Source organism: Diceros bicornis, chromosome 13 (genome assembly GCF_020826845.1).
Source record: "Diceros bicornis minor isolate mBicDic1 chromosome 13, mDicBic1.mat.cur, whole genome shotgun sequence".
Taxonomy (NCBI): Eukaryota; Metazoa; Chordata; class Mammalia; order Perissodactyla; family Rhinocerotidae; genus Diceros; species Diceros bicornis.
This window is the reverse complement of record NC_080752.1, coordinates 49,384,962-49,397,816: the sequence shown is the minus strand read 5'-3', so window position 1 is coordinate 49,397,816 and position 12,855 is coordinate 49,384,962. Positions and strand designations below refer to the sequence as shown.

The 12,855-nt window shown below is 43.6% G+C and overlaps 2 protein-coding genes across 8 annotated transcripts in view; both read left to right on the top strand.

The window, feature by feature from the left end:
• The window catches only part of ZMYM6 (zinc finger MYM-type containing 6), a 42,410-nt gene extending 34,637 nt beyond the window's left edge, over positions 1–7,773 (top strand). For 6 of the 7 annotated variants that reach the window (XM_058553626.1, XM_058553620.1, XM_058553623.1 and 3 more), the window contains 2 exons: positions 4,065–4,209; positions 5,818–7,773. In XM_058553626.1, coding sequence (XP_058409609.1) covers positions 4,065–4,209; positions 5,818–7,649 — 1,977 coding nt within the window. In that variant the 3' untranslated portion in view covers positions 7,650–7,773. Of the gene's footprint in view, positions 1–4,064; positions 4,210–5,381; positions 5,437–5,817 lie in introns of all 7 variants that reach the window. The other variant, XM_058553627.1, reaches the window with a different exon arrangement.
• Positions 7,774–9,214: 1,441 nt separating this feature from the next.
• TMEM35B (transmembrane protein 35B) lies at positions 9,215–12,588 on the top strand. The gene is made up of 3 exons (XM_058553619.1): positions 9,215–9,340; positions 10,854–11,034; positions 12,009–12,588. The coding sequence occupies exons 1-3, from the start codon at positions 9,233–9,235 to the stop codon at positions 12,182–12,184; spliced, it is 465 nt and encodes a 154-aa protein (XP_058409602.1). The 5' UTR covers positions 9,215–9,232; the 3' UTR covers positions 12,185–12,588.
• Positions 12,589–12,855: the final 267 nt, after the last annotated feature.

The following is a 12,855-nucleotide window of genomic DNA, read 5'->3' as shown; positions in this document are numbered from 1 at the left end:
GTTGACGAACTCCTTTAATTTTTGCTTGTCTGGGAAATTTTTGATCTCTCCTTCCATTTTGAATGATAACCTTGCTGGGTAGAGTATTCTTGGCTGTAAGTTTGATAACCTTGCTGGGTAGAGTATTCTTGGCTGTAAGTTTTTTCCTTTTAGCACTTTAAATATATCGTGCCACTCTCTTCTAGCCTGTAAGGTTTCTGCTGAGAAGTCAGCTGATAGCCTTATGGGGTTTCCTTTGTATGTAACTTGACTTTCTCTTGCGGCTTTTAGGATTCTCTCTTTATCTTTAATTCTGTACATTTTGATTATGATGTGTCTTGGTGTGGGCCTCTTTGGGTTTATCTTGTTTGGGGCTCTCTGTGATTCCTGTACCTGGATGTCTGTTTCCTTCCTTAGGTTAGGGAAGTTTTCATCTATTATTTCTTGAAATAGATTCTCTGCCTCTTTGTCTCGCTCTTCTCCTTCCGGGACACCTATAACACGGATGTTAGTGTGCTTGATGTTGTCCCAGAGGTGCCTTAGACTGTCCTCACTCTTTTTAATTCTTTTCTCTTTTACCTGTTCAGCTTGGGTAATTTCTTCTAGTCTTTCGTCCAGCTCGCAGATCCATTCTTCTGTATCCTCTACTCTGCTTTTGAGTCCCTCTAGTGAATTTTTCATTTCCAGTATTGTATTCTTCATTTCTGATTGGTTCTTTTTTATATCTTCCATTTCTTTGTTGACATTCTCACTGAGTTCATCTATTCTTCTCCCCAGATCAGTGAGCATCCTTAACACTCTTTGTTTGAACTCTCTGTTGGGTAGGTTGCTCATTTCTGTTTCACTTAGTTCCTTTTCTGGGGTTTTGTCCTGTTCCCTTACTTGGAATGTATTCCTTTGCCTCCTCATTTTGCCTGTTTCCCTGTGCTTGTGTCTACGTATTAGGTAGGTCAGCTACGTCTCCTGCTCTTGGATAGGTGATCTTATGTAAGTGATGGCTTAGGAGGCTTCCAGTGTGCTTCCCTCAGTTCTCAACGTTCCAGGGGTGACCCCTATGTGGGCTACATGTGTCCTTCTGTTGTGGCCTGTTTGCTCTCCCTGTAGGCACCCAGGGGAGGCTGAGTAATGCTCCTGGCCAGCTGTTGTAATGCTCAGCTGCTTGTAGTTGTTGTGGGTCCTTCAGTCTCTTTATCAGGTGTGGGGAGCCCCAGCACAGTTGGCTGCAAGTTCTAATACCACATTTGTGTTGCAGTATTTCTTTTAAGTGAGTAGGTCCCTAGCGTGGCAGGTTGTTAGGCTCAGGGGCTTACAATTGCTATAAGCCTCCAGCCTTTAGGTCTCTTGTCAGCTCTCTGAGGATTGCAGCTGGGTGGGGCTGGCCTCAGGCACGGAGGAACCCAATTGTTTCAGGCTTTGGAAGGTGGGGCAAACCCCCTATGTGGGTCTTTGAGAAGCACAAGTCTTCTGCAGCTGACAAGTCCCACCACCCACAGGTCCACACACACAGTCAACACAGTCCTGCCCCATGTGCGTGCCCCGACCTCCCAAAGCGGACCCAGTCTCTCCGCCGGCAGGAGCCCCACACGCTCCACCACCGTCCCACACTCTCCACCCGCTCCTTGTGCACGCCCTGCCCCACTGAAGTCGGCTCAGTTGCCAGGCTGCAGAGAATCCAGTCACCAATCTATGCAGGCCCACAAGTTGCCTGAGGGCTTGTTGTTGGGTGGGGCCAGTCTCTAGGGTGGGCTGCCTGCCCTGGCTGAGCTGGATTAAATCGGTGCTCTAGCGGGTGGGGCAGACCCTGGACTAGCAGGCCTCAGGGAGAACTCCAATGGCATCTGTGTCAGCATGCCCACACCAGGCCACAACAATGGCCGCCAATGTCCCAGTCCCTGGAGAGGTCTCACCTCTCACCCAGATGCACTCAGGGCCTATTAGGTGAGTCTCTTTTCACCAAATCACTGCACCTTTCCTTCTGGTGATTTTAGGTTGCTTTCTGAAACGGGTGAGTTTGTGCGTGGGCCCTTTAAGAGCCGGTTTTAATGTCTTTGTGAACCAGCTTTTCTGGGGGTACTCCCCCATGTTTTAGTAGCAGGCAAAGTCAGATATTCTGCCACTCGTCTCGATTGTGCTGGGTCCACAAAATGCCCACAGCGGGGGCGCTCCCGGCTCAGGGCCCCGCGCCTCCAGGGAGGCTGCGTACCCGTGGGCTGCTCCCGGGCGGCCATGACGCTGGCGGCTTGTGAAGGCGGCGTTTTTCCTCTCCAGAAGGGAGTTTCTGCCCCTTCTAACTCAGTTAGGATTGTCCGTTGTTGCAGGAGTTGCTCTTATCCAGTTTTCAGTTCTGTCTCAGGGGTAATTTTTCCACGAGTAGTTGTAAATTGGCTGTGTCCGCGGCAGGAGGTGAGTTCAGAGTCTGCCTACGCCGCCATCTTGACTTCTCTCAAAAGTATGATTTTAATATTTGTAATATACAGATTTTAATGTATTTTTGACCCAGCAAACAAGATAAGACCTTTTTCTATAGATATACTAGCACATGTGGAATTTATGTGTAAGGATATTTATTATAGCATTGTTTATAATAGCAAAAGATTTGTGACATTTAAAAATTCAGCAGCAGAGGCTCTTCAGATTCCCTGTGGTACATTCAGTGTATAAAGCTGTTACTAGGCAGCTTTATACAAAGTTATGTGAATATATTCCAAGAGAGCTTGCTACGTGACAATGCAGGGTGCTGAATCTTGACACTAATATGCTACCATTTGTACTCAGAGGCAACTTATTTAATTACATAGACCATCTCAAGGAGGATGTATAAGAAACTGGGAACAGTGGTTATGTTCAAGGTTGAGTCTAGATAGATGGCAGACAGGCATGGAAAACTTAACTTTTCATGTATACACTTTCATACCTTATGAATTATTACATAATTCAGAATTATTGCATCTATTACCTGTTTAAAAAGTAAATTTAAATATAACCTTCAGTGGCTTTCCATCACACATAACATACAATCCTAATTTTTTCTTGTTTATTTTAGCTAAGACCTTCCAGATGCTGTACAATTTGGCTTCTGCCTGCCTCTCCATGATTTTAGCCCCTGCTTCCTTAATTTCAGCCTTGTTCTTGTTGATGTTCCTGAAGCCTGCCAAGCTCTTTCCCACTTCAGTGCCTTTGTACCTACAGTCCCTCTGCTTGGAATCCTCTGACCTCAGGCCTTTGCATGGCTTGCTCTTTTGAATATTCAGAAGGTCTCTGCTCAAATGTTACTCCAAAATTAGTCCTCCTCCACGCCATCACTCTCCATTCCCTTACCCCACTTTATGTGTTGTACAGCATTTATCACTACCAGGAATTATACATTATATGTTTGTTTTACTTGTTTATCTTCTGTGTTTCCTTCTAGAACGTGAGGCCGGTAAGAGCAGGACTTGATCTTGTTCTCTGCTGATCCGCAGGGCTTAGAATAGTGCCTGGCTTGTAGTATACCTTCAGTAAATATTTATTGAATGAATAAACGTGTTTTAAATATATTCTCTCACTCTTGTTGCTTATCCTTCAACTTTGTTTTATAAAGACCTTTGTTTGCAAAAAAAATTTGAGGTAGTCAAATGTACTAATCTTTTTTACTTTGTTTTTAACTCTTAACTCTTTGGTGTTTTATTTAAGAATGCTTTCTCCATGTTATGGTTGTTTGAAAGTTCTCCAGTGATTTTAAAGTTTTATTTTCCTCATGTTGAGTCTTTAATCAATATGGAATATACTTTTGCACATGGTCTGGGCTAGATCTAATTTTTCTGAATAACCAATTGTCCTATTCAGCAAAGATTGTTTTCATTGTTTTGATCGTACTTACTAGAGGCAGAGTATTTTTAAAAAGCAATAAATGGAACTGATAATACTCATTACAAGAATTAGGAATTAGTGTATATTTTCCAGAGTGCCTTCTTTTATGGCAACCACTCTTTCAGAGGAATTATATTTCTCTTGATATATGTCACCTTTCAATTGCTAGCAATTATAGTCAGTGGTAAGGTACTAAAAAAAATCTCTCATTCGTTTCTGAATTTGTTTTTAACTAGGGAAGCACACAGACAGATGCCATGAAACTTCTATCTCCCCAGTCTTCCAGGCTTTTAAAGAACAAAGCATTATTGTGCAAGCCTGTTACACAGACCAAGGCCACTTCTTGCAAACCACATACACAACACAAGGAGTGTCAGACAGGTATGTGTCCTTGTGCTTTCCAGTTATAGAAAGTTTGTCTTCTGTTTTGTTTGTTTTTTTAAGAAAGGAAAAGAAAGTCATTGACAATTTCTTAAAGGTGAAAACATTCATTAATGCTTAGATCACATACTCTGAATATCATTAACACTAATAACTGCTAAATTGAATCCATATGCACACAAAGCATTGTGTAGAGTGGACGAAGGTGTCCTATATGTGTGCACTACTGTTTTTCAAATGTACAGACAAGTTATTATAATTACTAAGATACAAACTTATTTAAAAGGATTAGTGATTTAACTTTAGCTTTTTTTTAAAACACAGTGAATTGATTGGTTCATTACTAAAAGTATAACTGTATGTCTGAGGTATTGGTGATCAGGAAAATTATTTGAATTCATACTGGAAAAGGTTGTGAACTATTGCACCAATCCATGTTAACTTCTTTTAATCCCACTACCCTTATATTTTCAATATCATTCATAGCCTACTCTGTCTAAAGCATTTTTTGATTTTTGTTTTTAATAATTTTACTTCACATAATATGCTATGGACATCTATATGTGTGGTTTTTTTCGAAGAAGAAAAGCTAGCACAGTTATCTTCAGATTTAGGATTACAATCAGTATTTAAATCAATGTCTGTAACTCAGTTTTGGATCAATGCAAAGACAAGTTACTCTACATTTGTGTGCTATACATTTTTTTGAATTTCTAGATTAAATATTGGATTATTTTCTATATACTGTTGTAAACTATTTCATTTGACATTGCATTAGAAACATCATTCCATGTCAATACACATTTAAGTACACACTGAGATTCTTAATGGATGCATAGATTCCGATGTATATAACACATCCATCCCTCTAAGATTGGACATTTAGATTGCTTCTAGTTTTTTAATATTATAAACAATGCTGAGTTAAACTGTGTAAGTGGATCTTTGTCCATCTGTCTAATTAATTTATTACAGATTCAAAAGCTATCATAGATTTTTAAGGCTTTTGATGCATGTTGTGAAATTGCCCTCCTGAAAAGTTATATCTATTTATGCTCCAACCGGCAGGGTTTGAGAGCATTCATTTCTCTGCACCCTCACTGAGACTGAGTATTACAACTAATAATTAACCCTTATCTTTTTTCCCCAACTTTAATTTGGAAAAATTTCAGAATTCAGCAAGATTGAAAAAACGGCACAATGAACACCAGTATACCCTTCATCTAGGTTCGCCAAATGTTAACTTTTTGCAACATTTGTTCTCTTTTTTTCTGAACTTTTTTAAAGTAAAATAATTTATTCTTAATTTGATGTATTCTGTGGACTTCAGCCCTAATTCCAGTAATCTATTGAACACACAGCATTGCTAGTTCATGTACCACAGCCTACAGTTTTACTTCAGTCAATGGCCAATTTTTGGGCAAAGGAGAAATTCAGTTTTTAATGGCATCATGGAAATATTATGGCTTGTGTTTAAACTTTAAGTAGTGTATTCTTTAGACAAATGTAACTAGTAAAAAAAATACAAATTTTAAATGTGTGAGGAAAAACATAAAGAATATTGCTTATTTTTCTTGAAAATAACGGTGATTCAAATATTTCATTCAGATTTACCTATACCTAATGAGAAAAATGATATGGAACTTGAGTCTCCACCTGCAAAGAAGAAAAGAATAGGTTTTTTCCAGACTTACGATGTGGAATATTTAAAAGTTGGTTTTATTATCTGTCCGGGATCAAAAGAAAGTTCACCAAGGCCACAGTGTGTCATTTGTGGAGAAATCTTATCCACTGAAAACATGAAGCCAGCAAATCTTTCTCATCATTTGAAGACAAAACATTCAGAATTAGAAAACAAACCCGTAGATTTTTTTGAACAAAAATCCCTTGAAATGGAATGTCAAAACAGTTCTTTAAAAAAGTGTTTACTAGTTGAAAAGTCACTTGTGAAAGCTTCTTATTTAATTGCTTTCCAAATTGCTGCCAGCAAGAAGCCATTTTCTATTGATGAAGAATTAATTAAACCATATTTAGTAGAAATGTGTTCTGAAGTTTTGGGTTCAAGTGCCGGAGACAAAATGAACACCATTCCTCTTTCTAATAATACAATTGGACACAGGATTGATGAACTGTCTGCAGACATTGAAGATCAGCTGATTGAAAAAGTCAGAACGTCAAAGTGGTTTGCCCTTCAGGTAGATGAGTCATCAGAAATCTCCAATATCACCCTTCTTTTGTGCTATATTCGTTTCATTGATTATGACTGTAGTGATATAAAAGAAGAATTATTATGTTGCATTGAAATGCCTTCTGAAATAACTGGTTTTGAAATATTTGAACTAATAAATAAATACATTGATAGTAGATCTCTGAATTGGAAACATTGTGTTGGTCTCTGTACAGATGTGGCTGCAAGCATGACTGGCAGGTGTTCTGGTTTAAGGGCAAAAATTCAAGAAGTTGCCATGAATACAGTGGCATTTACACATTGTTTTATTCACCGTGAACATTTAGCAGGAGAAAAGTGGTTTCCATGCTTACATGAAATTCTTTTGCAGTCAGCACAAATTTTAAGTTTTATAAAGAGCAATGCATTGAATTCACGTATGTTAACAATTTTGTGTGAAGAGATGGGGTCTGAGCATGTGAATTTACCACTTCGTGCTGAAGTGCGTTGGATATCAAGAGGGAGAATTTTAACAAGATTATTTGAATTGCGACATGAAATTGAAATTTTTTTAAATCAAAAGCATTCAGATTTGGCCAAGTATTTTCTTGACGAGGAATGGGTTGCGAAGCTGGCCTATTTATCAGATATTTTTTCACTTATAAATGAACTAAATTTAAGTCTCCAAGGAACTATGACTACTCTCTTCAATTTGTATAATAAAATCGATGTGTTTAAAGCAAAGTTAAAAAAGTGGTTGAAACGCACACAAGAAAATGATTATGACATGTTTCCTTCATTTTCTGAATTCTCAAACTCATCAGGCTTAAACATGAGAAGTATTGCAAGCATTATTTTTGAGCACCTGGAAAGACTTTCTCAAATGTTCAATGACTGTTACCCACCAGAAAAAGACTTTCGTTCAGGAAATTTGTGGATAATTAATCCTTTTATGAATCACCAAAATAGTAATCTCACGGACTGTGAAGAAGAAAAACTAGCACAGTTATCTTCAGATTTAGGATTACAATCAGTATTTAAATCAATGTCTGTAACTCAGTTTTGGATCAAAGCAAAGACAAGTTACCCAGAACTCCATGAAAAGTCAATGAAATTTTTATTGCCTTTTTCAACTGTTTATTTATGTGATGCTACATTTTCAGCTTTGACTGAGTCAAAGCAAAGCAATCTGTTGGTTTCTGGCCCGGCCCTAAGACTTGCAGTCACATCTTTAATTCCAAGGATAGAAAAATTAGTAAAGGAGAAAGAATAGTAACATGCATACTGCTTATTATCAAAGTCTATAATTTTGTGTTAAATTTTGTATAAGTATCCTAAAATATAATTTCCTAATGTGGATATCTGTTTTCAGTGATTAAATAAGTGTTTTAATAATTTTTCTTTTTGTTGAGGAATTTAATAATTATGCGTTTATACTTAATTATATATAATTTTAATAGTCCAAGGTAGAGAATTTAGCTATTTTACTGATTGATTGAAGAATCTGGATTAGTGACAAAGATGTAGGTAATGAACGGGTCCAATTTATATGAATAGCACACCTGGGTATTGAAACTGCGTGACCTTTAGAAGCACATGATAGGACATTTCAGTTTTATAGCCAGCCAGTCACCTACCCCAGCAAGTTGAGTAGGTAGAAAACAAAGATCTAAGCAGCTTGGCTAACAGGAAATGGAAGCAGCAGGAGCGTTTGAGACCCTGTTAGGGGCCTTTGTGGCCCGCTAGACCAGGGCTTGGCAAACCTTTTTCATAAAGAGCCACATAGTGAGTATTTTAGGCTTTGCAGTCCATATAGTTACAGCTACTCAGTTCTGCGGTTGCAGCACAAAAGCAGCTGTAGATAGTACATAGACAAATGAGTGTGGCTGTGTTTCAATAAAAATTTTTATCTATGAACACTGAAATATGAATTTCATATAGTTTTCATGTGTCATGAAAGCTGCCTTAAATTTTTTTTATCATTAAAAAATGTAAACAAACAAACATTGTTAGCTGGGGAAGGAGGAGGGAGTAAAAAACCCAGACAGCAAACAAACAAACATTGTTAGCTGGGGAAGGAGGAGGGAGTAAAAAACCCAGACAGCTAAGGACATTTGGCCCATAGTTTGCCCATCCAGGTCCAGACAGATTTCCAGGGAAGAGCAGATGGGCAGGAGTGGCCTGTAGGGTTTTGTTCAGCGAAAGCCTCTCTTCCCACAGCCACAAGTATCTGAATTTTCAAACACCTTTCACAGTTTGATTTCAGCTGAGAGAAATTAGAGGGACAGTATAATTCTGGCAAAGATAGCCAAGAACAACAATTGATAATTACTAGTTATTGATTTATTACTAATAATTTCATTACTGATTTACAAATAACATTTGGAGCTCTTTATGCGCCAGGCGTGTTCAGAACTCATAGGGCGTTACTCCCATTGACCAAGGCCCGCTGGGGTTGGCTCACAGCTCAGATGGCAAACTAGTGTGGCAAGAGGAAGCCCCGGTCTTGTGCTTGTTACAGGCCAGATACCCATGTTTGATTCCACTCTGTCCGTATTGGCTGGGAGACAGAAACGGTCGCCGAATTCAGAGTGGTCCGTTTAGTCAGCTAAGAGCCAGTGGGCCTCAGTGTCCCCATCTGTGAGATGGGGAGGCCCCCCCCAAACGCCGTGTCCTCCCGCACCCGGTGCCCGGCCAAACGAGACGGTGGCAACGGCCCTGGAAGGCGAGGGCGGGGAGGCTGCGGCGCGGCTCTTCCGCCGCCCCGGGGAGGGTGGAACCGGGCGGCGGCGGGGGCGGGTTTTCGGCGGGGCCTGGCCTGCGGGGGCGGCTCACGTCCGGAGGGCCCGCGCGGCCATGGCGCGCCCGCTCGCCGCCCTGCGCGTCCTGCTGGGCGGCTTCTTCGCGCTCACGGGGGCGGCCAAGCTCTCGGAGCGGATCTCGGCGCCCGCGTCGGAGCAGATGGTGAGCGGCGCGGCGGGGGCGGGCGGGGATCGGCCGTGCGGCGGCGGGGGCTGCGGCCCGGGCCGTTACCCGCCGTGACCGCGGCGCCCTGCCCGCGCCCGTGCCCCGCGGAGCCGCCTGCCTTCGGGCGAGACGGAGCTGGAGCCGGGAGAGCACCTGGACCTCGACTTAACGTGAGCCCTTTCTGCGGAGCGCCTCCGAGTCCTGCGATCTCCCGTAGACGGAAGGGGGCCGGCACATCCCCTTCCAGCGGAGCGCTGGCGGCCCGGGCACATCTCGACCCGGAGGGGGCATGCCCCGGGACCGTGGGGGAGGAAGACGGAATGCAAAAGGGACCGAGCTCCCTCCCTGCCCCCTTCCCCTCCTTCTTTTGCTTGAATTTGGGGGGGGTGGGGGTGGGGTTATTAGTTCTTGGGGCAGGGGGTTATTAATCCCCGCTTGGCAGAGTAGGAAACCCGCCATGAAGGTGGCGTGTATCTACTCAAGGGCTAGATGGTGGTGCAGAAATGGACTGATTTTCTCCCCAGATTACAACTCAGCCCCAAATTCCAGGAAGAGGATGTCAGGCTTGGGCCACAAGGCTAGTTAGGAAGCAGGACCCAAACTAGACGCTCTAACTTAGAATCCAGAGAGCCCTTCCATGGAGCCTGAGAGGGAGGCCCAGAAGTCGCCCTTTGGCCTCCTGTCTTGTTCCAGACTCTCAGGAAAGCTTTCATCCACTGATGTCCACCAAACCCCCTCAGCCCTTGAAATAAGCCACACTTGGAGACCCCTGCCAGCCTCCCTCTCCCAGGCCTGGATTCTCCCCTTCCTTCCTATTTAGGGTGGTGGATTGTTTGGGGAAGTACATCCCCAGAGCTGGATGGCGTAGAACTTCTTCCTTGCAGTGCTGAGTAGGGGAGGTAGATCTGAGATGGGGGAGCAGGTGAAGGTAGCCAGCCTGAGAGTTGGGATGAAGTTGTCATGTGGCCCAGGACAGAGCCTGACTCAGCAAGTCACTTGAAGCCCCCTCAACACCCCCCATGTCTACTGCAATGGGATTCAGGACCCAGCATATGATATTCAGAGTGGAATCTGTTTATGAGTAACAATCTGCCCTTCCATCCTCTCCCCTGCCTCGAAATATTCCCTGCACAGTAGCCTGAAGAGAAACCAGGCCAGGTAGAAAGAGAAGCTGTGGTGTTCCCAAGGCCTTGGCACTAGCTGAGAAGGCCCAAGCCTGGCATCCTCTTCCTGGAATTTGGGGCTGAGTTGTAATCTGGGGAGAAAATCAGTCCATTTCTGCACCACCATCCAGCCCTTCTCTTTGGGGCATAAAGCCTGTTTCCTGATTCCAAAGCTCAGCCTGCAGGGAGGCTCTGTCCTCTCCAGGCTGACCTCAGCCCTGGATCTGACCTAGAGTAGAAGCTCCTTTGTTGGGGGAGTTGAGGCCACAGGCACAGAAGCCCCTGTGGAGCGCCTGGGCAGTGGATCTTGGGGAGCGTGGCTGACAGGCATTCCCTGCCGCCCCTAGAAAGCCCTGTTTGTGCAGTTCGCTGAGGTGTTCCCGTTGAAGGTGTTCGGCTACCAGCCAGATCCCGTGAGCTACCAAGCGGCTGTGGGCTGGCTGGAACTGCTGGCTGGGTTGCTGCTGGTCCTGGGCCCACCGATGCTGCAAGAGATCAGTAACTTGCTTTTGACCCTGCTCATGATGGGTAAGGGAGGTGCAACGGGGCTGGGGAAGTGGGGACTTCGGTGGGGTGTGTGTGTGTGTGATAGAAACATCTGGCTGTTTCCTTTTCTGTTTCTCTGGAACCAGGAGCACTCCCTGCTGTACTGCAGTTTCCATGGTCTTCAGACTAGGACATGTTCTTTTTAAACTTAGTATACCATAACATGCTTCTATGTCAAGTATACATTCTACTTCATCAATTCAGTTGACTGCATGGTATTCCATTATAAGGATGTATTGTAACCTAAAAGACCCTAACCCTCTCTCCCCACCCCTACCCCTGAGATGAGAGGATGGAGTAGCAGCTGCCACTGGACTTATGTGTCTGGCAGGTGGGGACAGAGAGCAGGGAAGCTGGGCCCCCTGAACGGAAAGGCAGAGAGTTTCCTGTGGCAGGCAGTCCTAGAAGGCCCCCTCATAGCAGCTCTGCTCACAGGAACTGCTGATGTACAAAGACAGCTGCTGCTTCCAAGGCCAGCCGTCTTCAGGCTCTTCTGTATCCCCTGGCCTTGTCTCACCACTGCTGCCACCACTACCACCCCTCCCCCAGGCTTTCTTTCCGTCTCTGGAGCTTCCCTCATTTTCACATCTTTCCCACACCTCCACCACCAACCCGTGGGCCTCCTTCCCTCCAGTAGGATTAAGAAAGGAGAAGCATCAGTGAGAATTTGTTCCAAAATGCCCATCTACGCACCTGCCTGCCCTGTTTGGCTTGATGATTCCTGTTTCTTTCTTGCCCTCTGAGAAGGGGCTACATCAGTTCAAGAAGCTTCTGATTCCCGGTTCTGTTCTCTCTGGGATGCCAGAGAGATGAGTGCAGCTAGTTTAGGGTGTGTGTGTTGGGGGGTGTTATGGGAGGGCTTGCGCTGGAGGGGGTCAGCCTAGCCTGGAGAGCCCTGAGTTACTGGATCTCCTGGGTGCCCCCAGGGAGCCTGAGGACCTCACTTTCCATTCCAGGGGCTCTCTTCACTTTGGCGTCTCTGAAAGAGTCACTGAACACTTGCATTCCAGCCATCGTGTGCCTGGGGCTCCTGCTGCTGCTGGATATCTGCCAGGTCTTGGTCCAAACTAAGCAGCTGGTCAGACCCACTAGGAAGAAGACTCCAGGTGCATTCAAGGAATCCTGGGAGTAGAGTGTCTCTCGCCTCTTCATGCCATGTCACGGTCACAGCAGGAACATGGTGGAATACACACAGTCTACCACCTTATTACCAATATGTCCAGGGTCGGCCAGTGTTGAAATAGACGTCTTGTCTGCCTGGCCCTGCTTTCTGTCTCGGACATTTACTGCTCTTTTTTGAGGGTACGTGTTACACATACTAGCATTCCTCGTGTCATGTGAAAATAGAAAATCAGCAGAAAAATTTAAATCACCCAAAATTTTAATGCCCTCAAGTAACTGCTTTCAGTTCCTTTATATAACTGTACCTCTCAAGTTTTTTCTATGCCTTTATACAGATATTTTTTTTAATGAAAATGAGACCATATATACTACTTTATTACCTGCTTTTTAAACCTAATATACAGTAACACCATTCCATGTCTGTTTTACCTCATTGATGTTAATGGCTGTGTAGTATTCCATTGTAAAGATGTACCGTAATGTATTTATTCAGGCCCCCACTGAGGAACATTTGGATTATTCTCAATTTTTGGCTATTGTAAACCTCACAGCAAATCACCTTCGCATACTTATTTTCTTTCCCCAGAAGTGAGGGTGCTGGTTCAAAAGGCATGCACGTTTTTAAGGTTTTTATTACATACTTAAAATTTACACATTGAATATGGCAGAGTATAAGTACCT